Here is a 25,815-nt window from a genome sequence, read left to right on the forward strand (position 1 = left end):
CTGGAGCAGGGGCTTTCACTCCCAGCACCGATTCTCAGAGCAGGAAGTTTTCTCCGGGGAGATGAGAGAAGTAGAGAGATGGAAGATGAGAAGGCTTAAGAGAGCCAAGTGCCTCCTCAGGGTCGGGGAGACAGGAAGCCTCCTAATGCATGGGGAGAAACGGCTCTTGGGCTTGCCCTTCCCTGTCCTGACCTGCTGCTGCTAATGGAACCCCGCAAGCAGCTCCCTCCCATGGCTCCATTAACCCTCCTCTTGGGGCCCATTATATGCCTGGGTCTTCACGACCAGCCTGCTGGGGCTGCTTGGTTCCAGAGAGGCTCCTTTGATACCCCTCCAAACTTCCAGATAAGGCCTTGTGTGGGGCTTGTGATGGACTCACTGAGCCTGTTTCCAGGCTGGGTCAATGGGTCTAAAATCTTTTAGCCACAGAAACTTTTATATTTTCTCAACAAACTATTGCCAGGAAATGTAAATAAGTACGAAGACAAAAATAAAGTCACTTAGGTTGCCATGCATGGGAGCTCCTGAGGCCACCCCAAGTAAGGGGGACTCAGCTGGGGGATTTGGAACCTGCTGGACCTGATCTCTCAAGCTCAGTGATGAGAGTGTCAGCAGAACATGTCAAGTGACTTAGATTTCCAGCCCCTCATTAGAGGAGATGCTAATACCTCAAACCTGGGGAGCTCGGGATGATGGGCAAAGAATTTCAGTCAGGCCGGTAAGAAAACGATGATTACCATTTTGCAGAAGAGGACATTGAGGCTTAGAGCCATAGGAGAGGTGAGACAAGACCCCAAGGCTATAGGGTTCAAGGACATGTCCCTTTCCTCTGCTTCTCAGGGCTCACTGAGTCACTTGTGGGTGCTCAGACTCTGGGTATCTCAGGAATGCAGTTTTCTTCGACTTTTTTTTTTTTTTAGTTTTTAAAAAGATTTTATTTATTCATGAGAGTCACAGAGAGAGGCAGAGACACAGGCAGAGGGAGGAGCAGGCTCCCTGTAGGTTGCCTGATGCGGGACTCGATCCCAGGACCCTGGACCATGACCCAAGCCAAAGGCAGACGCTCAACCACTGAGCCCCCCAGGCACCCCTCCACACTTCCTATACTTCCAAGGACATTTCTACCTTGGTAACTCAAAGACACCTCAAACTCCATGTTCCTAAACCCAGTGCGCTGCACTCTTTCTCAATGTCATTCTTGCAACATCACCTCTCGGAGAGCTGGGCTAGAGCGGGAGCAGGACTCTGCAGGTGGCTGGAGACTGAGGCAGAGCCCCGGGTCCTCATCTTGGTATCAAAGGAATTTTTTCTCTTAAGCTTAGTAGTAGTTACAGTAGAGGTCTGAAGGCCTGGGAGAGAGGGGAGAGGTGTTGGCTAGAGCCTCCAGTGACCAGAGGGACTTCCCCACACTGGGATCCTAAGACCTGGGCTCCATAAGTGGGAGCCATAGGATTCCTGGCCCCCCAGGAGCTGCATGGACCAACTTGGACAATAGATGAGGGAAGCTGGACAAGAGGCCTTTGTGTCTTCCAGGCAGAGGTCCCCGGGGGACTGCAGAGGCCACACAGCCCTGTGTGTATGTGTCTGCTCCTGCTCCTGCTCCTGGCAAGGCCGCAGCCAGTATCCTTCTTGGGCCCTTTCTGGGCCCCTCCTGGGGCCAGCAGCCAGGCCCAGTCAGTTGATGTGAAGCCCAGCAGGACTCAAGGCTTCAGGGCCCTGGGCAAGCTCCTTGGTCACAGGAAGAGGCCTCCTCTGTGCTTTTCAGACACCAACTATCTAAAGCCCCAGATGGATGAACATGGTTGGTGGGAGAGCATGTGTGACTGTCTCTATGTCACAAAAACAGAGGCCTAGGGATCCCTGGGTGGCGCAGCGGTTTGGCGCCTGCCTTTGGCCCAGGGCGCGATCCTGGAGACCCGGGATCGAATCCCACATCGGACTCCCAAGTGCATGGAGCCTGCTTCTCCCTCTGCCTGTGTCTCTGCCCCACCCCCCTCTGTGACTATCATAAATAAATAAATTAAAAAAAAAAAAACAGAGGCCTAGGGAAGCCTGGGTAGCTCAGTGGTTAAGCGCCTGCCTTCAGCTAAGGGGGTGATCCTGGAGTCCCGGGATCGAGTTCTACATCAGGCTCCTTGCTTCTCCCTCTGCCTCTTTCTCTGTGTGTCTCTCATGAATAAATAAATAAAATCTTTTTTTTTTTTTTAAAAAAAAAAAAGGAGGCCTCAAGTGGGACTGGATCTAGGGGTCAAATTCTCCCCAAGTCAGTGCTGAAGCTGTGTATCTAGCTGACACCTAGACCATTCATTCATTCATTCATTCATTCAGTATTCAATAAGTATAAAGCAACTCCTGGGAACTCTGGCAAGGGCTGTAGGTCTTGTCCTCCTGGCTCTTACAGTCTAGAAAAGGCACAGACATAGGGTCCCTGACCAGAGAAGGCCATCAGAGTGTGGCTGAAAGCAGAGAAGGGAGCGCTGTGTGTAGTCTGAGAAGGCAGCTCAAAGGAAGGAGCTCAAGAGGAAGGATGGGAAAAAAAGCCAGCTGTGGGGGAAATTTCTAGTGACTATCAGACCCAGTAACGGGAGCATAGGTGGGGCTCTCCCCCAGCTCCTTTTTCTCCGAGGCTGGAGAGACGCAGGACCCCGAATGTATTTCTCCTCCAGGCAATGGGGACACCCTTCCGCACCTCCCGGTCACGGGCAGGGAGGAGAGTTCTCCGCGCGGTGCTCGGAGCAGGGCAGCAGGCTCCTGGCAGCAGAGGGCTCAGGTTCGCCACGACAGGTCTCCAAGTGGGCAGCACAGGAGCCACTCAGGTACCCACCGACAAACTTTGCAAATTCAGCGTCTCTGACAACCCGGGCGCACCTCGCGTGAGGCAGGGGGGTGGCCTCGGTCCCGCCACGCGCCGGTGGGTCTCCGCAGGCCCCGGCCCGCTGCAAGCGCGGCGCCCCGGGGTCCCCGCGCGGGCGGGAGGGGGCGGCGCCAGGGTCCTTCCAGAGCCCGCCCCACCCGGGCCGGAGCCGGCCTGGCAGGGAGCTGAGCGCGGCGGGCGGGGCTCCAGGCACGTGGGTGCCCGTGGCGGCGGCGGGACGCGGGCCCGGGCGGCCGAGCGGCGGCCGCGGCGGGGCGGGCGGGCGGCCTGCGGGGATCGGAGGCGGGGAGGTCCGCGGGCGCGCCCCGGCCCGAGGCGGCTGCCCCGTCGGCGCCGGGCAGGCGGAGCGGTGCGCGCCGGGTCCGAGGGCGCCGGGTCCGAGGGGCCCCGGCTCTGAGCGCCGCGAGGGCGCCCCGGGTCCCCGCGCAGGTCCGCCTCCACGCGCGCGCCGGGCGCCGGGGCCCCGGGAGTGCGATCGGATCCCGGGGAGTGTGAGCCGCGTCCTTGCTGAAGTCTGGGTGTCAGTGGGTGAGTGCGTGCGCCCCGAGCGGGTCGAGTAGCCGAACCTGCGGGACTTGTTTGTGTGCGTGCTCCGGGTGAGCCCCGAGGCGTGGGACGGCGGCCGGAGACCCGCCAGCCCGTCAACCCGGGGCGTTCTGGGCGCCCACCCCGCCGGGGCCTCGGAAAACTGGGGGCGGGGCCGGTGGCCTGGAAGGACAGTTAAGCCTCTCTCAGGGGACTTTTAATCTGGAAGGCGGTGCTGTAGGAAGGGTTAGTTTGAATAAACCTCCCCTCCCCAACTGTCAGTGGCAGGTAGGCCCCCTCCCCGCAGGAGCCGGACCCAAGGGCCAGGCCCAGGGTCCTTGGGGCTGATGGCAAGCTGTTCCTTTCGGCATGGCATCCTCAGCTTCCCTGCGCCTGCAGCCTGAGGTGCCTGCTTTGTTTAGGGCTCTAGGCTGGAATAATGGGGAGCTTTTGAGGACTAGGGTGGGGCCTTGGTAAAGTCTCAGTTATCCGTGTGTGTGGGAATAGTTGGGAAGGAGATTCTTTAAGCAGAACCCACAAAAGCTCCCTGGAGACTCAGACCTGTATTCCAATGCTGCCTTGGCCACTGTGTGACCTTAGCGGAGTCTCAGTGGCCTCATCTGTAAAAGGGGGTTAATAATAACAATATGGAACTTGAGGGTCTGGCGTTGCTGATGTGCAGGTCATATTCGGTACCAGTGTCCTCCTGGGTAGGCTCACTGCTTGGGGATCTGGGTGGGGTCAGTCCCTAGACGGAACTTCCTGAAACCCATATCTCAACCATTCTCTTCCCTGGGCTAAGACCCAGCCTGAACCCCTTAGCCTGGGAGTCAAGGCTTCCAAGAACTGCTCCTTGCCAACCTCCCCAGCCCCTTCTCCTGCCTGACCCTTCACCCTCTAGTGATGGCATGTAGTTCTGCTACACAGACTAGGCAGTTTCTTGCCTTTAGGCCATTGTGTATTCTATACTCACTGCCTGAAATGCCCTCCTCGACTCATCTTCCTCAGTTGTAGAATTACCTGGCCTTGGGGCCCAGCTCAGATCTCCCCTCATGGGTTGATCCCACAGTTGGGTTGGAGCCTCTTCTGGCTCTTGCAAGTCCCAGTGCTGACAGTCCTGGTTCCACCTTGGACTCTTATGGTCTCAGTCTCCTCCTTCACTCCTCAGAGGCCTGGGGCCCCCTGGAGGGCAGAAACTGGCTCTCACTCATTTCTCTTTTGCCAGCAGCCTGCACAGGGCTGAGCTGAACTGAGAGAGCAGTAGCAGCCCCCATCTCCTGCCCGCCCCCAGCCCCCCTGCCCTCCTGCCCCTGGCTTTCCCAGTGAAGGCATGTCTACAGTGGAGCTCCATGTCATCACAAAGAAGAAGAAACTAGAATCCAGTTGTCAAGATAAGTGGCATGGCATTAGAAACGACGAATACCCACCGTTTGCTTCAACGTGGATGGAACTGGGGGGTATTATGCTGAGTGAAGTGAGTCAGTCAGAGAAGGACAAACATTATATGGTTTCACTCATATGAGGGATATAAAAAATAGTGAAAGGGAATAAAGGGGAAAGGAGAGAAAATGAGTGGGAAATATCAGAGAGGGTGACAGAACATGAGAGACTCCTAACTCTGGGAAACGAACAAGGGGTAGTGGAAGGGGAGGTGGGCAGAGGGTTGGGGTGACTGGGTGACAGGCACTGAGGGAGGCACTTGACGGGATGAGCACTGGGTGTTATATGTTGGCAAACTGAACTCCAATAAAAAATATACAAAAAAAAAGAAAGTTTAATAGACGATTAAAAAAAAAGATAAGTGGCATAGGTTGCTGGAATAGTGTATTCTGGGACACTACAGGACAGGCAGAAAACTTCGAATTTTCCTGAAGGCAATAGGGAGCCATAAAAGGTTTGTGGGACAGGGAAGATTCATGGTCAAAGCAGCATTTCAGAAAGATCTTTCTGGCTGCAGGGTGGAGAATGGATTGAGAACCATCCAGGCATCACTTACATCTGAGCCCTTGATCCCTTGACCAGACACTTCCAGCCCATTCCTCAGATGCTCCTGCCAAGGAATTTGGGGACACTTAGGACTCTTCCTCCCCCAGGGGAACCTGGGAGACCTGCAATTGATCCCATCCCAGCTCTTCCCCAAACTTACTGGGTGATCTTGGGGAAGTTCCTGCTCTGCCAGCCTCTAAAAGGAGGCTAGCACCAGTAAGGTCCTATATGGAGAGTATGTGCTTTGGGGGGCCCTGGCAGGGAAGAATTGTCAGTCTCTTCTTCCTGCCTTGGGCTGTCCTGAGGGGTCTAGCCAGAGGAGTTGGAGGATCACAGTGGGTGACCTTTATAAATGGTTGGTAGACTTGGGCTGTAGAGTGAGGCTACGACCCCTCCATTCTCCATTCCTATCCTTTTCCTGCCCAGGATGCACAGGGTTCCCAGGCTTCTGGAGCCTATAAGGACCAGCTAAATGAGTATGAGAAATCACCAAGGCCTCATGGGTGAGTGCTGTGATTTGGCTTCTTTCCTGGCTGCAGCCCTTAGAGAGGCCACTGTGACCCTCTAGGTGGCAGTTTTGCCATCTGTACATTGGACACGATGATCCTTACCTCTTCAAATGCAGGGTTGCTATGACAATTCTTAAGCCAGTAGTCAGGAAAGGGTGTTATAAGCTGTGGAGTGCAGTGCACAAGGAGAAGTGTGATAGTCAGAGACTTAAATGCATTTTGAAGATACCAGAACATGGGTGCAGTAACAAGGGATTGTGCTATTGGAATTTTAACTACTGACTGCCTTCCTCCCCCTGTGTATCCTCTGCAGAGACAGATTACTAGTAACAATTTATAAGAGTTTCTCATTTTATCCTCTACCAACCCTATGAGGGAAGAATTATTACCCCCATTTTGCAGATGAGGAAATAGAGGCTCAGAGAGTTTCCTTCCTGAGATCACAGAGCCGAGATGAAAGCTAGGGCTTCTGCCTACCTGACCCGACATACCTCTCCCCATTCAAGACAGAAACTCCATCTGAGTAAGGCCTGGTCCTCTGGCTTTCAGACAGAAGGAAATTTGAATCTTGCCCTGAAAACATGACTTTAGGTCTTGCTTTTGGCATGATTAACCATTCTACTCACAGGACCAGGGAAGCCCAGCTGATCTGGTGAAGAAAGGTGGAGGCTCTCCTGGTGAAATCATCTCTCTCTCCCTGCACTGTCTTCTGTGGGCCTGGCTGGTGCACAGTTGGGGTCCTTTGGGTTCTCAATGCTGGCCTCTCCCAGCCCTCAGATCCTGATGGGGGGAGACTGTCTGTGGAGCCTTCCCTGACCTCTATGTTCACCCTAGAGGTCAATTGTAAGCCTAGGCCAGCCTGCTTTCTCTCTATGCATATAACCCAGCACAGGTTGAGCACAGATGCCAGGGAGTGTTTGGGAGATGAATGAACGTGTGGGGGTGAATGTATAGTGGAAGATGAGGGCCTTGCTCTGTGGACAGCTACAGTTGGTTCTTGAGCAGGGGAGTTCCACTGCTCCCCTGTCACAGCATCTCCTAGGCCTAGTATTTCTAGTCCAAGGTGAGTAGCTATAGTCCCTGACAAGAGAGCGGGCAGCCTGGGCCCTCCTGGGCAGCTGCTTCCTCCTTGGCCCTCTACCCTGGTACCCTGTCACTGTGTTTATAGTGACAGTAATACTTGGGCCCTGGAACATGGGAGGATGGCCTCCTTCAAGCTTCTTGGGGTCCATATGACCCTCTCTTTTCCCCCTTCCTCAGGAGAGGCTCCTGGCATTGGTCTGGCTTCCTGGAGAGTGCCCAGTTTGCCCAGTCCCAGCTGTGGGTCGAGGAGTCTTGCTAAAGCTGTGCTGTGGGCCAGCAAGGATGCTCCCCATCTCTCAGAGAATCCAGGTCCAAGAGACCAGTGCCTCTCTCTGGACCATTGGATGTGTAGTCTCTTCCTTGATCTCCCTCCTTTTAGACTCCCCTGTTCTATCCACTTTCCATGTGGCATCATCATTATCAAGGTCACTATGTCCTTTGCTGCTTAAGCCCTGCCATGGCTCCCCATTGTCCTCAGGATAGAGGCCAAGCTCTTCAACCTGGCATTCAAGCCTTTTCTTGTGAGTCCCTCAGGCCCACACACATTCTGTGCCACCCACCGCTCCATTCCAGCCTCACATGACCCTCTGGTCACATTATCACAACACGGAGTCTTTGCTTTTGCCCTTCCGTCTGCCTTCTATGCCCTCCTCCCTACATTGTCCACCTGACAAACTCCTAATCTTCCATCAAGTTCCAGCTCAAATGACCCCTCCTCTGGACAGCCTCCACAGGCTGGTTAGGAAGGAGTTCCTCTGAGCTCCATGGCTCCTGGGCTTCTCTTGGTTGTGGCTTAATCACCTGAGTGGAATTAGTCCATGTCTGTGTCTTTCTCCCCCTCCAGACTGGAGCTTCTGACCAAGTCTGATCTGAGACTGGGTTTGCAGGGTCTCTCTGAGGTTAGGTGCATGGGGACACTGGCAAGTGTTTGCTGAGACTTTATGACTCCTGGGACAGTGGTCTAGGTCTATGGTTATGTTGTTCTGAAAGCCCAGACTCCTGTGGTTCTGAGAATCTCAAAACCAAAGGCTATCAGAAACAGTGAGTAACAGACTTGAAGAAACACTTAGAACTAATGAACTCAGAACTGAGTGATTGGCTTTTCTATTCTCCCTTTGTCCTCCCAAGCTGGACCCTTCCTACTTCTCTCTAGCCCTGCCCACAGCCCTTTCCAGGAGCCTTCCCTGCCTACTCTGACTGTGACTTCTGCCCCTGTGCCTGGTGACCCAGGAGGGCCCCCTGCTGAGAAGGGCTTCTGTGTCTCTTTGCTAAGATAGGAGGACACAGTCCCCACACCAGGATGGAGCCTGATCTGCTAGCTGCATGGAGAACCACCTGCCCCCTTGTCTTACTCATTTCTCAGGAGCTTTCTGGAATAGTGGTGATTCTCCCTATCTGCTCAGTGAAGAACTTGAAGCTCAGAGAGGGGAACTGACCTGACCAAGATTGCACAGTATGGGGGGTTCTAAGCAGAAGCCTGAACCCAGGGTTCTTTATTCCTGAGCCTGGCTGGAGGCATTTGGCTGTGATAGGTCAGTTCAGGGTGGAGTTCAGGGCACTGTGGTTCTGAACTGGTTCAGTTGAGCAGTGTGTCTCTAGAGCACCGTGCGGGCTGGGCCATGCTGGGTCAGAGGAGGGACAGGTAGTTTGGAGTCCTGCTCTGGGCTGGGGTGAATATAATTAGAATATACTGAATATAATTAGAACAGCAGACTTTGAGTAGGGCCTTTCTCTCCTGATCTGTAACATGGGAGGCCGTCCTATATTCAGATGTTTTCCAGTGCATGGCCCCCAGAGCCAGGGTCCGAGGGTCTCCCAAGAAGGAGAGAGCCTCTGAAAGAGGCTACTGAAGCCAAGGGCCTCCTGGGAGAGGCTGCAGAGGCTTCACATTCACATTGCTACACTTGCTGATAACATCTGAGGTCACCCCTCGGCTATTTCCCCAGACTAGCCATGGTGCTTGTGGTGCAGAAAGCACACCGAGCAAAGCTGGAGCCTTTTGGCCTTCAGCCCTGTGGAGGACATTTGGGTGGGGGCAGAGGATAGCTTCCAAGATCCTCCCGGTTTCCTAGCCAGCCTTGCCTTCTCTACTTCCCTCAAGCCACAGGGATAACTGTCAGTTCCCAAGACAGTGTGTCTCTTGCTCTGGTTTTTGCTCACTCTGGTCCTCTTCTCTTTCTACTCACCTGACTCCTATCCATCTTCCAAAATCCAGGTCAGGTGTCCCCTCTTCCAGGAAGCCTTCCCTGACCACCCCACTCCCAATTCCCATTAGGGACCCTCTTGGCTGCTTCAACCCTGGTGCCTCTGCTCCCTTCAGCCTTAATCACCCTGACTTGTCATTGCCTGTTCCTGGGTCTTCCCCCATCCTCCCCTACACTCTCTACCTTGACAGTGAGCTCCTTGAGATCATAGAAGTGTCCAACCCACCTTGGAGTCCCCAAGTGTCCTGCATGGGGACAGGCATAGATATGGCAACCTTTGTAAAGGGTGAGTGAATTAAGGAGTATAAGGGGGTCTCATTCCTCCTGGGGGTCCCTGGACTGCCCTCCCTTCTGAGGATGGCCTTCAGGGTGGGAAACTTAATCTATAGTCAGTTTCCTGCCCGTCTCGTCTTCCTGGCATGTTCCCATCCTCCCTGCCTTCCCCACTTCCTGAAGTCATATCTTTTAAAATTATTTCATAAAATGAGTTTAAATCATCTCCTTTAACTCTCTCGACAACCTTAGGCAGTGCGTACTCTTCTTAGATTGGAAGGAAATTGGAACTCTGGTTGTGGAACTGACTTGTCCAGGTACCACTGCTGGGAATGGCAGAATGGGATTTCCCACCTGCTCCTTGTCCTCCCCAGCCCCTCAGTGGTGTCCTGGGTCCAGGTCCTCTGTTTCCCATCATAGTATTTCACCCCCAGCAGTGGCAGGCTGCAAGGGTTTCCAGAGTGGTGATGGGTCACACTCCCCTGCCAGGCTGGACAGGCCAGCCAGGTAGGCGGGTGAGTAGGTAATACATTCGTTCTGGAGCTGCCCTAGTAGAAAAGCTGGAATGTTGTCTGGCCACCCTGGAAATTCTGCAGCAGGCCTGGAAACTGCCTCTGCCCCTCCTCCAGGCTTTGAGTTAACTAGCTACAAGGAGAAAGACGCAGGTGGGATAGAGGTAGAGCCAGGTAGAGGGGGCAGGTGGTCTGCCCCAAACTCATTGGCGACCTTGGATGAGATCTTGGGTTACCCTTTCTGGCCTTAGTTTGTTGTTGTTTTGAATTGTGAAATGGGTACAGTAACCATCAGGGTTGCTTCACACTGAGAAAATAGCTGGAAGAGCAGATTCTAGTACCTAGGGTTGTAGAACACTAGGGTGTTCCCTCTGGCAGATAACTGACCAGACAGGCAGAGTCATGGGGCTTAGAGAGGCTGGTCAGAGAGCTTCCTGGAGCCGAGGGTCTGTGCTGTGGAGGGTAAGAGATCAGCACAATTCCCAAAGTCAGACAGATCAAGGTTATTCTGGAATTTGCTAGCTCTGTGACCCTGGAGATATTAGCTTCTCTGAACTTCTCAGGATCAAATGAGAAGAGGTCTATAAAACCACCTAATAAGGACCTGGTAAAGAGAAGCACTCCGCTCTTGTTATGTATGATACACATGTTAGAAGATAAGGGAGGGTGTCCCTGAGCAAAGATATGACCATGGGAACTGGCTTTACTGTGCTTTACATGGGAAGATGAGGCTGGAGACAGAGAGGGAGAGTTGTCTAGCGGGGTGGTGGGGGTTCAGTCAGCCAGGGCCTTGAATGCCAGGCTCAGGAACTTGGATGTTAGCCTGAGGGCATTACAGAGCCATGGAAGGGTTTTGAGCTCAACAGTATATGGTCAGATTTGTGTTTTAGGAAGCCCCGTGACTGCAGCATGAAAGATGGCCCATAGGGGTGGGGTGAAGGCAAGGAGACAAGTGAGTGGGCTGGTGCAATGGTCTGGAAAGGAAACATAAGCCAGAGGCTTGCATGTTGCTTCCAGCTGGGGCACCAGACTCACTCCCCCACTGTAGGGAAATGAAGCAGATGGAAAAGGAAGGGGATGTCCTTCTTCCCCTCTGATAAGTCTGAGGTTCTGGTGGATGCTGGGACTTGCACATCCAGAGGGGTCCCTGTACCACGTAACCATCCCCTCAATGAAACCTTGTGCCTAGTGCCTATGAGGGCCTTGCAGACAAGACAGAAACCAGGGCCAGAATCCAAAAGGCCCCCGCTCCAGTCTCGGCTCTGTCCTTGGCTTATGGTGAGGTCTTGTGACAGGGCCTCAGTTTCTTCCTCTGTCAAATGGGAGTTTGGTTTCCATGATTTCTAAAGGCTTTTCTAGGCCCTCTCTAGGATGGTATGTGTGTGTGTGTCTGTGTGTGTGTGCATGCATGCGTACGTGTGCTCATGCTGTGTGTACGGCTATATGTGACTGGGTATGTCTCTGGGTATGTGGGTATGTCCATGCCTGTGTGTGCTCATGTGGGTTTACAACACCTTGGAGGAATGGTCAGAGGTGGGACAGGGGAGAGAGAGGAGTATTCCAGATAGAGGCATAGCTTGAACAAAACTATGTTGGCTTAAGTACCGTTGAGTGTATACCAGGCGAGGAAGGTGTTGACTATTTGCTACTGTAGGGACTGGAGCACAGACCAGGATGGAGGGAGGGGCCATTGGACATTCAGCTCTGCTCTGCAGGATGTGGGGAACACCTTCCCCCATAGAGCCACACTCCCGTGAAAGGGGCTGCCTGGGGAAGGCGGCTGGGAACAGCCATCCCTGGGACATGGGAGTTGAGGGTAGACAGCAGGAGGTGTGGGTGGGTAGAGGGCCCTCCTCCTGGGGCTCACACACACGTGCTTGCCTCTTTTGGACCAAGGTTAGAACATCGGAGGCAGGATTGGGAGGGCTCTTCCTGGCTGACTTCCTGCGACCAGGAACCGAAGTGCCCATGCTCTTTCCACTTCCCACAGAGCCCACAGCATGGCCTGTCCTGAGAGGTGCTAGAAGCTGGGTACAGCCCCAGGCCAGGGGAGCTGTTTTTCCTGTTTCCTGAAGAAACTCCCTGAACCCTGATCCAGGCCTGCACATTCATGAGTACGGTACCCAAGCAGGCGCAGAGCATCCTGAGAGCAGGGGCTGGTCAGTTATGGGCGTGTGAGGACGGGGTCCGTGGCCAGGAGGTTCGTGCGGCCTCGCCGGTGCACATGTATATGCTGAACCAGGGTTCAATGGAGGGGATCTCCACCCTGCTCCCTCATCCCAGGCTGTGATGATTTCAGGCTTCAGAGCCAGAGAGCCCTGGTGTCAAGCTCCTCTTCAATTCCTAGCAGTGTGACCTTGAACAAAACTACATGGCAGTATCTACTGCGGAGTGAGGGTGGGAGATGAGGCGAAGATGCTGCATGGAAGCTGTTCAGCCCAGGCTTGGCCCTTACAAAGTGAGTGGTTGGGTGTAGGGGGCACCAGGACCAGGAACTCCTGATCCAGACTGACCCATGACCTGAGCCAGGGATGAGCGAGATAAAAGAAAGTGCTTGGCTCAGACAGCTGACCCACCTCCAGAATGCCTAGGTCCAGTTCCCCTCCCCCTGGCATTCCCCTGGGCTTTCCAGAGAAGGACAGAACTCTTGAAAGAGAGGCAGTCCAGGTGCCTGTCTAGGGCAAGCCTCAGGTGAGCTGGTCCTCAGGAGGCCACTTAGGGTCAGTAGCTGAGAAATCTGTAAGCGTCACAACAACTCTGGTAGATCCTCAGAGGAATAATGGAAAGGAGAGCCACTGTCATAAAGCTTAGCCTCCTCTGGTCTCCTATATCCTCTTGTGCTTGCTTGCTTCATTCATTCATGCATTCATTCATTTGTTCCTTCGTTCATTCATTCACTCATTCTCTCGTTGTCATACCTGCTTTGGATCAGGCCTCTTGCTGGATGATTGGGATAGAGAAAAGAATCAAAAGGACCCAACCCTCTAGGAACACCTGGAATATGTTGGGGTAGAGGGTGGAAGGACAGATTCCCAATAGGGTGTGAGGAATGTCTGGGGTGGTGGAGAGGGGAGAGCTTCAGAAACGAGGTGACATATGAGAAGAGCCTTGGGAGTGGGCAAGATGAGGTAGTGTGAATGTGTTCTGGAAGGGAAAGGTAGAAAGAACAACATGTGCAGACAGGTAAGCCTATCAGGGCCCTTATGAGGCAGGGCCAGCCAGAACTGGGCACAGAGGGGCTGGCAAGTGATGTTGGACAAAGTTAGGTGGGAGATGGTCTCTAGGGAGGTGGGGGTGAGACCCCAAGGGCATTAGGGGTAAGGAGAGGCAGAGGTGAGAGCCAGGGGAGAAGGCTGGGGATTTGGCTGTCTTCATAAGCAGGGCCTGGGGGGAGGAAAGGTGTACTCACACGTTGGTGGGCCAGCCAGTGGCGGGAGAGGGCAGGCAGGGTCAGTCTGGACAGGGGCCACGGCAATGGAGTCCCCAGCTGGCCTGGGAGGGTGGAGGCCAGGATGTCTTAAAACAGGTGGAAAGGGCAGCTTCCTCAGTTCATGAGAGACCTAGGGAAGTCTCCACTCCTCTAACCAGCATCAGAGGTTCCACCCTTAGTAATTAGCTAGAAAATCTTTGTGTAAAGATGTTAACTCTGGCTTGGGGTGGGCAGGGGAAGAGGTGGGGGGAGGATGCTGACCTAGACGAGAGACCTGACAGGCCTGGGCACCAAGCGCCAGGGCAGCAGTGTGGAGGGGAACTGTGTGTGTGTGCTTCCCTCGCAGGGCAGAGCACCTCATGGGGAAGTTTTAGGGTGCCATCTCTCCAAGGGTGGGGGATTCAGCTCATGAGAGATCTGAGCCTCAGGAGGGCAGGAAATGTCTGATGTCACCTACAGTTCTGTGATAGAGCTGGACACCCCAAGCCAGTATCCCCAAGGTGGAGGGAATATGCCCCCTCCACAGCTCCTCAGTCCCACACTCAGGCCTCCACGTTCCTCCTATAGCTGTTGGGAGCCAGCAACTCCTAACCCACCTTCCAAAGTGCTGGATCTGATGGTCTCAGCCTTTGTCCTTCCCCACATCCCATGACATGCCTTCAGGGCACCCCATTCTTACCGTGTCTGACAGTGAGTGGCCCTCTCCCTTACCTGTCCTCCCCCCCATCCCTGAGCCAGGAGATGGCCTGGGCCAGGCATCCTGCCAGCCTCCCTCTCCGGCCCCTCCCCCACCCAAACTCCCTCTGTGCCAGTTGCTCTGAACTCTGTCCCTAACCCTTCCAGATCTCTCCCCCCCTCGACATCCCCAGGCCTGGCGCCAGCTTGGACCTCAGCGTCACTCCCCTGGTCCACCGCACTCACCTGCTGTACAGCCTCCAGGGGAGACCTTCTGTCGCTGTTCCCCCCCACCCCAACTGGTGGCCTGAGAGAGCTTTCCGAAGATTTCAGGAAAAGGCCACATCTAGGCTGAGCCTTATAACTCATACCAGCACAGTGTACCTACTGTGTGCCAGGCACTGCACCAAACACTCTGCACAAATGACTCAACCCTCACAGCAGTTGTATGCTGTAGGTTCTACTAATCGTCTCATTTTACAGGTGAGGAAACAAAGGTGGTCTGGCTCCAGAAGCCTGGTTCTTAATCGCTGGAGTTTGTTGTGCTGAAGGATAGAAAGTTGTAGTTCCAACAGGTGGAGACAAGGGCTGTGAATGGATTCCAGGTTGAGGGGTGTTAGGTGCATTCCAGAAGCCACAGGTCACTGAGGATGGGGCCTGTGAGGCTGACAGAGGCTGGGTTGTGAAAACCTCCAGTACCAGACTGAGGAGGAGCAGGGTTTTCTCCTGAGAAGAGGCAGGAGCCACAGAGGGTTTCAAGCAAAGGAATGATTTTGTCTTTACAAAGGCCCCTCTGGATTGGGGCACACTGAGGCTAGAGGCAGGGAGGCTGATGCAATGGCTCCAGCAGCAAGGTAGAGGCAACACTGGGCTCCGTGGAGCGGTGGTGGGATACAGGAAATGCTTTAATGCCGGATCCTGAGTCCTGGCTCTGGGCAAGAGGGGTCCCAACAGCTCGGCTCTGCCTTCTCACCTTGGATCAGCCCCGGCTCCTTGGAGACGAACTTAACTCTTCGGGAGGGAGGTGCATGCTCCCTTCCTCCCAGTTGCACCTTGGCTGACAAGGGGAAAGAGAGAAGGTTCTGGGATTGGGGGATGGGGAGAGAAGGGAAACTGAGGGATCTATGTGTCTCTGAGTCCCCTAATCTCAACTTTGGGGGCCCTGAAGTATTGCTGGGAGGCCAGGCTTGGCAGGAAACTCATGGTCTAAGAGAGTGGTTGTTACTGGCCCTGCAGAATACCTGAGTCCCAGCCTCTCAGGACCTCAGGTTCCAAGATGAAGAGAATTGTACAGCCCCAGATTCCTAGGATGGGGAGGACTCACACGTCATCTGCCCTCTCTGTCCTCCCAGATACACCCACACACAGGACACAAGCCTTTCTGCAGACTCTAACAGAAGAGCCACTTGCATACCCCCCAAACAGGGAGTTCATTACATCCTTCCTATAGCCCCTTCCACCCCTTGTGGGGGTGGACTTGAATAGGAGTCGCAGCCATCGCTAGCTATGTGACTTTGGCCAAATTATTTGAATGATCTGTGTCTTAGACTTTTCAGTGGAAAACCAGGCATGAGAACCTGGTTTCCAGAAGCATGTTGTAAGACTGGAGGGAAATGACATTCTGTAGGGACACCTGAGTGGCTCAGTGGTTGGCTCAGGTGATGATCCCAGGGTCCTGGGATTGAGTCCCACATCGGGCTCGCCGCAAGGAGTCTGCTTCTCCCTCTGCCTATGTCTCTGCCCCTCTCTCTCTCTCTGTGTCTCTCATGAATAAATAAATAAATAAATCTTTAAAAAAAAGAAAATAACATTTTATAAAGCATACATAGTAGTAGGGTTTGAAAAATACCAGCTCCCTTTGCCCCTTCCTGCTGTTAGAAAGTTACTCTTTGTGTTTGTCTCAAACCTGCCTACCTGCTGTGATTTCTAACTGGCCCCTGGGACCTGTGGGCACACCTTTGCCCTCCACACTGGGATGTCTGTCCCCTGCCTTCCAGCTGAGAGAGAGCTCTCACTGGTCACATTGATGGGGGTAAGGAGAAGAGGAAGGTGAACAACCAGTGGTCCAGGTGCTCACTCTCTGGGAAATCAGGCCCGTGGGTGTGTTATACCCACTAGGGACAAGGTAAAACACCATCAGGATAGTGGTGGCGTGTGAAGAAAACCTGCATAGGCCTAGGGGAAGCTGAATTTGCCCCAGAAAAAGAAGTGCCCTTCTGCTCCCATTTCCACCTCCACTCCAGACTTCCCTGGACTCTTCAGGAGGGTCACTCTCCCATCTGGTAGCCTCCCAGGGAGCAGACTGCTGTTTACAAATGCAGAAAGTACCAGAATATAGGAGTACCTACAAACTATTTGCTGAGAGGTGAATGAATGACAAAAGGGGAAGACCCTTGGAAATACTCCCTCAAATACCAAAATACCAGGCATGGGGCCAGAGCCTCTCCAGAGAGTGGAAAGATGAGCTAAAGGAAAGAACTTTTCTTTTCTTTCTTTCTTTCTTTCTTTCTTTCTTTCTTTCTTTCTTTCTTTTTTTTTTTTTAGAGTAAGAGAGAGGGCTCAGGGGCAGAGGGAGAGGGAGAGAGAGAATCTTAAGCAGGCTCCATGCCCGACACAGAGCCTGACTTGGGAGCTCAATCTTACAACCCTGAGATCATGACCAGAAATCAAAAGTCTGATGCTTAACCAGCTGAGCCACCCAGGTGCCCCTAGAGGAAAGAACTTTCTAATGCCTCCAGGAAGATAGGGGCTGCCTACTGACCAGCAATGCTTCAGCAGGCAGTGGGCACTGGATGTGAGGTAGAGCCAGCCATCCTTAAAGGCTCCTTTCTGTGAATCTGAGATGACACCACTCTGGGCCCCCAGATCCTCAGATTCGAGAGCTCAGGATCCTTGATCTAGAACACTGTGCTCCTGAAGGTTCTAGAGCAGGATCACCAAATGTTTTTGTTTCTTAAAGGCCAGATGGTAGCTGTTCTAGGCTTTGGGGAACATATGGTTTTTGTCACAACTATTCAATGCTTCATAAATAGATGGGTATGATTGTGTTCTAGTCAAGCTTTTTTTACAGAAACAGATGGGTGGGCTGCATCTGGCCGTCAGGATGTGGTTTGCCCACACCTTGTTCTGAAGTTGCATGGATCTCATGCATTCTCGAATTCCCAGGGTTCCAAGGTTCCAGGCCCTCTGGGTCCAGAGAGAGAGCCAGGTCAGATGGCTACAAAAGTGTTGAATGTGGTCGGGTGGATCTTAACCAGGGAATCTGTGTGTGCATGGGGTACCTCATGGCACCCTCCCAGGTCAGGTGAGTGTGTTAGGCCTCCCCCCGCGCCGAGCGCTGGTCATGACCCTGATGGCTCTTCTCCCCACCCCGCCCTTCCCTCCAGGGCGATGGCCACAGGCCTGGACCACTGGAACAGCACCATCAATGACACCTGGGAAGGGGATGAGCTAGGCTACAAGTGCCATTTCAATGAGGACTTCAAGTACGTGCTGCTGCCCGTGTCCTACGGCGTGGTGTGTGTGCTGGGGCTGTGTCTGAACGCCGTGGCGCTCTACATCTTCCTGTGCCGCCTCAAGACCTGGAACGCGTCCACCACCTACATGTTCCACCTGGCCGTGTCCGATGCGCTGTACGCGGCCTCCCTGCCGCTGCTGGTCTACTACTACTCCCGCGGCGACCACTGGCCCTTCAGCATGGTGCTGTGCAAGCTGGTGCGCTTCCTCTTCTACACCAACCTTTACTGCAGCATCCTCTTCCTCACGTGTATCAGCGTGCACCGGTGCCTGGGCGTCCTGCGCCCGCTGCGCTCTCTGCGCTGGGGCCGGGCCCGCTACGCCCGCCGGGTGGCGGCCGCCGTGTGGGTGCTGGTGCTGGCTTGCCAGTCCCCCGTGCTCTACTTTGTCACCACCAGCGTGCGGGGCAGCCGCATCACCTGCCACGACACCTCTGCACCCGAGCTCTTCAGCCAGTTTGTGGCCTACAGCTCCGTCATGCTGGGCCTGCTCTTCGCGGTGCCCTTCGCCATCATCCTGGTGTGCTACGTGCTGATGGCTCGGCGGCTGCTGAGGCCGGCCTACGGGGCCTCGGGGGGCCTGCCGCGGGCCAAGCGCAAGTCGGTGCGCACCATTGCCGTGGTGCTGGCCGTCTTCGCCCTCTGCTTCCTGCCCTTCCACGTCACCCGCACCCTCTACTACTCCTTCCGCTCGCTGGACCTCAGCTGCCACACCCTCAACGCCGTCAACATGGCTTACAAGATCACCCGGCCACTGGCCAGCGCCAACAGTTGCCTGGACCCGGTGCTCTACTTCCTGGCTGGCCAGAGGCTCGTGCGCTTCGCCCGCGATGCCAAGCCGCCCACAGACCCCACTCCTACTGCCCCGGCTCGCCGCAGGCGGGGCCTGCACAGGTTGGACAGAACTGATGTCAAGAGGATAAAAGATGCGTCCACCAGCAGTGAGGATTCTAAGCGGACAGAGTCCACCCCAGCTGGTGGGGAGAGCACTAAGGACATCCAGCTGTAGAACCCGAACCCCTCAGGCCTGTGCAGGTTTATCTGGTGGGAGTGGGGCTGTAGGGACTAGGACTTCTTCAGATGGGCTAGCCTCCCTGGATACGGCCCATTAGTGACTCATGCCTGATGGTCAAGGGAGCCCTGACCTCGATGCTCTGTCATTTGGCAGATGTTCTCTGTGGCCCAGAGATTTCAACAGTCCCTATGACGCCAGTCACAATGTGTATGTGTGTGAGCTGGGGAACAAGGTTTCAAGAAAGGCAAGGGTAAGGGGCCAGTGCTGCCCCTGGCCTGACTCCCACAGGCTGTGCCTGCCAGGTATCTAGCCTGATCAAGTCAAATGGAGAAACAGGCCCAGAGAGGAAAGTGACTTACCAAGGTCACATAGTCTGGGCCTGAGCTACCTAGGAGGGGCAGGGTTATGGGTTGACCAAAGGACCCTGGTAAGGAGCCAGGGCAGAGCCAGAGCTTCCTACAGAGGGCTCTGGGGCAGGTGTGGATGCCACAATGGACACACCTCTGAGAGAGGAAGGTAATGTCAGGGAACCACTGTCATAGACCCATCTGGAGGCTCCCCTGGGCTAGGAGCCAGTTTCAGGCTATAACTTCTACTGAAGTTGTTGTTGCCTGCTGCGTTGTGCCCTATTGTGTGGTTTGAGCATGAGGATGCAGACTAAGGAGCTCTTGCTGTCCACACTAGGGTCCTTTCTCCAACCTGTGCTTTTCTGCCACCTGCCTTCCCACTAGTTGCCTCAGTGCTAGTCTCACGTCAAGGATCCCCTCTCCAGACCCCAGGTCATCCCTCACTTTAAAGCTAACTGACTTTTGTGCCTGGCTTTACTGGGTGCAGACAGGAGGCAGATGGGGTCCTGTCCTTGGGATCCCCCAGTTTGGGACTTAATGGCTATGGCCAGTCATGTGCTGGTAAATGTTAAACCATCTAACTGGCTCTCCAGGGCATGAGGGGGACCCCTTATATGTAGCATTGCCAATTGCCATGGTGCAAATACTCCTGCCTTGGCCGATTTCACACTACTAATGTGATGTCAGCCTCCTTGCGAAATTACTGAAAATTTAATAGTTGGCTCTTGCAAGCAGGTCTGAGATGCTCCAGCACACCACTAGATAATGCTGAGTGGTTGGGGCTGGGGACCAGGGGGTCAGGGAGGCTTCCTGGAGCAGGGGACACTCCTGAGCTGTAGCTTCTGAGCAAAGCAGTTCATCAGAGAAGAACATCCAGGTGCAGGGTGTGTCCTGGGCAAAGATATGGGGGCAGGAAAGCAGGGTATGCAGGATCTGGAAGCAGGCTGGGCAGCTGGTGCCCAGGCTCAAGGCAGGAATGGGGCTGCGGTGGGTCAAGAGGGTACCAAGTCAGGGCTCCCTCCTTGCCTTTACCTGAGGTTTCCTTTGCACTGGGCCTTAGTATAGGAGAGATTCACTTCTCTTTCTGCCCCATCCTCTGTTACGGCATAATAGTTGGTGCTCAGGCCGGGTCAAGCTCAGGGTGAGGGAGATCTTTCTCACCTGTGACAGATTCTGGGTCCAGCCAGGACCACTGTGGAGATTTGTAGAACTTGGCTGGACAGGGCCCAGCTCAGCCTTAGGGCAGGAGTTGGGCAAACCTGACGGGCTTCACTCTTAATCTCAAATGTAAAGACACTCCCTCTCCCTCTGGGAGATTCCTTGCCCTATGAAAGAATATTCTTTTCTCCCCCCAAATGCTGCCTGCCTCTTATAACTTCTTTACCCTTCCCACTCTACTTTGTCAGAATGGAGTACCCCCCGCCCCCGCCAAGGGTTGCTCTATTTAGAGTCTAGCTTCACAGTTCCTTCTTACAACAGGGACCCATCACAAGCCATGACCCAGAAAAATTACCCCGCATTGTGCAATGTGGGCGACCTGTTCAAAGTAGTGTGAAAGGCTTACCTCCCACATTCTAGGTTCTATACTTCTGTTAATGTAACCACAGTCCCTATGAGCTTTTTTTGTGACTATCTTTTACAGACTGTCCTTGAGCCTTTCCTGCAAGGCCCAAGCTTATCTCTTTCTTACCAGTTGCTGCTCAGGCTGGATCCCATCCTAGTTTATAGGAACCCAGGTCAGATTACACCCTAGAGTCTAAATGCTGGGCTCAGATTCCCTTAGCACTGGTTAGGCCCAGAGGCAGGAGGTTATACATCTTGATTTGGGGGGCTCGGGAGTGTGCATCTGTGGTTAGGGGTAGGGCTATGGCCATCACAGGCCCAAGATCCCTTAGTTCCCATCCCTTTCATGTCCTGCCTGCCTGCCACCCCCCAGCAGCTGCCCTGGAGACCCTGAGAACCCAGGGCCCTACAGCACATGGAGCCAACACTATGGCCTGGCCCCAGGAAGCCTTCCTTGAACCAGCCACCTGCACTTTTCTAAGGACAAAGGATCTAGAGGAAAGGAGGGCCTTAACCACCATCTAATCCAGGGTTAGACACTGGCGGGGGTAGGGAAGAGGGTCCCACCCCTGGACCCCAGTCAGACCGCCTGACCCCTTGAAGTGGCCACCTGGCCTTGCTGTTCAATGCCCAGGCCATCCACCTAGCAGGTGAGGTTCCTGATCCTCCTGCCTTGGGCTATTTTCAGCCCAAGTAAGAGCAGGATTTTCCACTCTCAAACCTAGACCATTGTCCAGTAGTGACGTGAGGGGACCTGCCGGCTCTCAAAATATCTCCTCTTACTCATTAGGCCTCCCTGGTCCCTCCCAGCCACCCCTCCTCCCCGCCCTGACATCACTTCCTGGGGCTGTTGACTCTTGAAGGTGGCTTGAAAGGGCATAGCCACCTGACAGGGACCCCAGGGATTATCCAGGCCCAGCTGTAGACTCAAGAGGGCCTTGCCCAAGGTCACTCTGCAGGTCAGCATGGTGCCTGGATGTGTGCCAGGGGCTCAGGCTGGCCCTGCTGCTCTGCTCCCTTTAGTTCAGGTTGGTGCCATTGTGGGATTCCTGCCTTCACCCCCCACTGCCCCAGCTCTTCCCATCCTGGGGGTTGGAGCTATTGGATAGACCTGTGGCACTGAGGTCAGGGGCAGAGGAGAAGAGTGGGGGGCAGTGGAGTGAGGTGGGGAGGAAAGGCCTGCTGTCCAGCTTGCAGCAACTATTCTCGGTGAGCTCTGTGTATCCAGGACAGGGGCCCTGGCACATGGGGCAGGGCGGGAGGGTATCTCTGCTGTGGATGGCATGCGTCCCAGGTCCCAGGAGGGAGGTCAGGCTCCCAAAGCTACCCCTCTGCCACCACCATTGTTATGGCAGATTTGGGCTCTTCTGTTTAGAGTCAAGCTCATGAGGAAGGATACACATGCATTACCCCATGTCCCAGGCAGCATGCCAGACCCTCTCATCTCTATTATTTATTCTTCCCACAACTGTGTGAAATAGACACATTATCCTCATTTAGCAGATGAGGGCACAGGCTCTGAGAAGTGAAGACTTACTCCAAGTTATACGGGCAGTAAGAGGGTGAGTCAGGATTGAATCCAGGCCCATCAGATGCCCACATTAGTTCCCTTTCCAGTAACCCATGCCACTTGCTGGGCAGGAGGGTCTGTAACTTCGGGTGACTCAAAATGAAAAGCATGGTGTAGTGGGGATGGGGTTAAGAGCACAGATTTGATACCCATACCCCTCTGTTTGAGTGTTGTCTCCATTTCCTCCAGCCATGGCACCTTGGGCAGATTACTGAGTCTTGCAGGGCCTCGGTTTTCTCATTTCCAAAAGGACACACTACCACCCATGTGGGGCATTAGGTCAGTACACACAAAACACTTAGAACAGTACCTGGCACATGGTAGGCATTTACATGGCAGGCTCTGTGCCAAGGTGACACAGAGGCAAACTGGCTGCACCCTGCCCTTATGGAGTCGACATAATGTAGTATATAACCACACTAGGATACATTATTTGAAGGAAAGGAATGTCCAGCCAGTGAGCAACAGTGGGCCTCCTGAGAGAAGGCTTCCCCAGGATATAGGAGGAGGTAAGGAGGTCTACCCTGGGATAAGGTGTGGGGCTACCCTCTGCCCTGCGTGGCACTGGGTGGCCTTCAGGCCCATGGACCTGTGTGTGCCTACAGAACCTTGTCCCTGTGCCAGGCTGTGAGAGGGCAGCAGGGAGAAGCAAGAGGGGGAGGATGAGGGGAAAGGAAGGATGCCCTTGATAACAAGCTTCTATAGCCAGCCCCTATGGACCAGCAGGCTCCCACTCACCCATGGCAAAAGGCTTAACCATTTCTCCCTGATGGTCTCCATCATAGGGTGCTGCAACTACTTCTTCATTCAACCAAGAGCCTGGAGACCCAGGGTGGCAGGACTGTCTGGGAGCTGGGCCAGAGCAGCCAATGAATGGGCAACTTTTGCTGTGTGACCTGAGGCCAGCTGCCTGCCCTCTCTGGGCCACTCTCTGGATCTTGGAGCCCTTGCCTCCCACTTCCCACTTCTTGCCTCAGTTAGGGCCTCAGCTACCTAGATCTTCAGCAAAGGCACAACTAACAGTTGCTCCCCCAGGCACTGCCCAAACTCCCTGGGCTCTCAGTTCTGAGGACTAGAGTTGGCAGCAGCTCTCCCCTGGCATCAAGTGACAGAGAGGTAAAGCAACTCCATTGGCATCCCACGGTGGGTTGAAGTGCAGCTGATCCAACGTCTGATGCCCCTGCCTCTTGCAGGGCAGAGGGTGGAGTCTAGCTCGGAGTGCCCGAACTGCAGCAAATGTGTTTGCCTTTCCAAGTGGCATGCACTGGTGGGGGGTGGAGATGAACCCCAGAAGCCTAGCTCTCATCCTCTTCTGCCCTGTGCACCATGTGACTTGCTGAATGCCTTTGCCTCTCTGAGCCTCAGTTTCCCTATCTGCTGTGGGGCGTGGCTCTGCCCAGCCACTCTTCCTCTGGTATGGCTTCCTGAGCTTGCCTCTTTCTTGGCTCCAGCTCAGCCAGGTGTCCAGTCTTAGTCCTGTCCCAGCCAGGAACAATGGGCTGGGCTGGGCCAGTCACTCCTGGCCCCAGACTCAGTCCCCAGGGGCTCACCCTGAACTATTTTCAGCCCTGGGAGATGGAGTCAGAAAAGGATTTTCCACTCCCAGCACAATGGCTGCCCTAGACCATTGTCTAGCTGTGACAGGAGATCCGCCTACCCCAAAATATCTTCCCTGCCCCTACTGTGTGGGCCTCCCTCTCCTGTTCCTCATCTCCCCACCTGCCCTTATGGCTTCTTGGGGCTGTTAACTCCTGAAGGCTGTTGTGGGTTCATGTAAGCCCCCTGGAAGACATGACCAGCTGGAATCAGTTTTCTCTCCTGGCAGGGACCCCCAGGAATCCTTTGACTATTTAGAGGGATGAGAGGCCCAGAGAGAGCTGCGCCTTGCCCAAGGTCACACAGCAGTCAGTGTGGACACTAGATGTGAGGCCAGGGCTTCCTGTCTCCTCCGGCTGCCTCTGCTGCCCTCATCAGCTGTGCCTTCTGAGAGCTCGCCCTTGGGGGGCCCCTGTGGGCATGCCAGAGAGAGGCCCAAGGGCCACGAAGTGGCAGGGGGATAGCTTGGAAACCTGGAGCACCCTATTCAGCCCTGTTTTTTTGTTTTTTGTTTTTTTTTTAACCAAATGTGGCTTTAGTGGTCACAAAACCACTCTGGGGAAAGAAGGAGGTTGGGGTGCACAAGGAGGCTGAGGCAGGAAGAGCAGTGTTGTGGCCCCTCTCAACCATCACCTGCTCTGTGACCACAAGTTCAGTTTCTTTGTCTGTAAAATGGAACGACTAATACTTCTTTTTCCAGTTTACTGAACAGTAAGAATGCGGCAAGGCACAAACCTCACTGTTTTATCTTCTTCCTACCAGTACTGCCTGCTGCATGTCTAATTTCCCTTTCCCATCCATAAATTGTTTATTTGGCAAACTCCAAATCTTTGAGTCACTTGTGAGTAACAAAGTTGACTCCGGCTTACGGTTCTGATGCCAATGACATGAATGCCCACCCCTTCCTCTTTCCTGGGTCTGGGAGGACCCTCCTCACCCCTTCTTTGGGGCCCTATCTCCTCCCAGTGTTGGACAAGGTGGGGAGGAGGGAAGGGACCTGTGTATCTTCCCCAGGACTGGCCACAGCCCTTTTTTTGCTGTCCTTGCTTCTCTAGCCGGGACGGTGTGACCCTCATCGCCCCCTGCACATGGAGCCCTCCCAATACCAGCCCACATCTTTGTACAAGATCCTCTTCATTCACCCAGCCTGTGAGTGCCCCATCTTTCTTGCTGAGACTCTAACTCCTCCACCCCTGTCTCCTGAGTGACTTGCCTAGAGCACCCTTACCCTGACTTGGTTGGGAATTCACAACAGCAGGGATGTTTTCAAGGTCATTGAACCCAGTGTGCAGCTTGTAGGATCAGCACTGGGGTGGGGTGGGGTGGGGGGGTGCGGGGGTGGTAGAAGGTTGGGGTAATAAACTCTGAGAAGGTGTCTGACCTCAATGGTTTTCAGGTCTTTCGAAAGTGGCGTATTTTACCCCTGCGTATCCTTAGATCGATGTCCTGGAGCCAAATTCCAAATCAGCAGCCACATGAAAAGTCCCACCTCGTTGTGGGATTAAACTGTTAGGCCAGCCTTTGTGACCAGAGCAATTGCAAAATGTGGGGGAGGAAATTCAAAGCCTACTGCATGGGTCACCATGTGGCCTGGGCTAATGTGTGCGTGCGTGTGCATGCGTGCGTGCGTGTATGTGTGTGTTTATGTCTGTGTTGAGTTGTCACATCTGTGTTCCAAGGAGACTGCTGAGGGGGAAGGGCAGTCCCCACAGACACCGAGCAGATACCTGGAGACAGAAGGGCTTTGGGTGGGTGGCCAGCCTGGAGGAAGCAAAGGGAAGAGAGGCTGCCAGGAGGTCCAGCTAATGGAAGGAGATGGGCTTACGGATGGCAGGAAGAGACGGGGAGTGGGGCGAGGGCCTGGTGTGGGCGTGCTTCATGGCCCAATTCAATTAAGCTCTCTATTCTTAATTTCCTACTAAGTCCCCGCCTGCCAGCTCTGTGGACTCCTTTCTACTCCCCTCATGCCTCATTCTCCTTCCTTTTCCCCAGCTCCTCTCCCTCCATACTCCTCATTTTCCTCCTCTTTTTGCTCCTCGGTCCCAGAATTCCTGGGAACAAAGGGAAGCAAACGGGGACAGTTCAGAGCATCAGACCCAGGCCTTCAGCTGGAGCAGCGGCTCACCTCCCTTCCCCA

At 54.3% G+C, this 25,815-nt stretch overlaps 1 protein-coding gene across 3 annotated transcripts; it reads left to right on the forward strand.

The window, feature by feature from the left end:
* Positions 1–2,803: 2,803 nt before the first annotated feature.
* Positions 2,804–24,981, forward strand: P2RY2 (purinergic receptor P2Y2). Of its 3 annotated transcripts, none has more exons than XM_055320752.1 (2): positions 2,804–2,816; positions 17,459–24,981. In XM_055320752.1, the coding sequence occupies exon 2, from the start codon at positions 17,463–17,465 to the stop codon at positions 18,594–18,596; it is 1,134 nt and encodes a 377-aa protein (XP_055176727.1). In that variant the 5' UTR covers positions 2,804–2,816; positions 17,459–17,462; the 3' UTR covers positions 18,597–24,981. The 3 variants fall into 3 exon arrangements, with proteins under 3 accessions (XP_055176727.1, XP_055176725.1, XP_055176726.1); XM_055320750.1 differs by lacking the exon at positions 2,804–2,816 and adding an exon at positions 3,180–3,403; XM_055320751.1 differs by lacking the exon at positions 2,804–2,816 and adding an exon at positions 4,693–4,874.
* The last annotated feature ends 834 nt before the right edge of the window (positions 24,982–25,815 follow it).

The sequence above is a fragment of the Nyctereutes procyonoides genome, unplaced genomic scaffold, assembly GCF_905146905.1.
Source record: "Nyctereutes procyonoides isolate TBG_1078 unplaced genomic scaffold, NYPRO_anot_genome, whole genome shotgun sequence".
Lineage (NCBI taxonomy): Eukaryota > Metazoa > Chordata > Mammalia > Carnivora > Canidae > Nyctereutes > Nyctereutes procyonoides.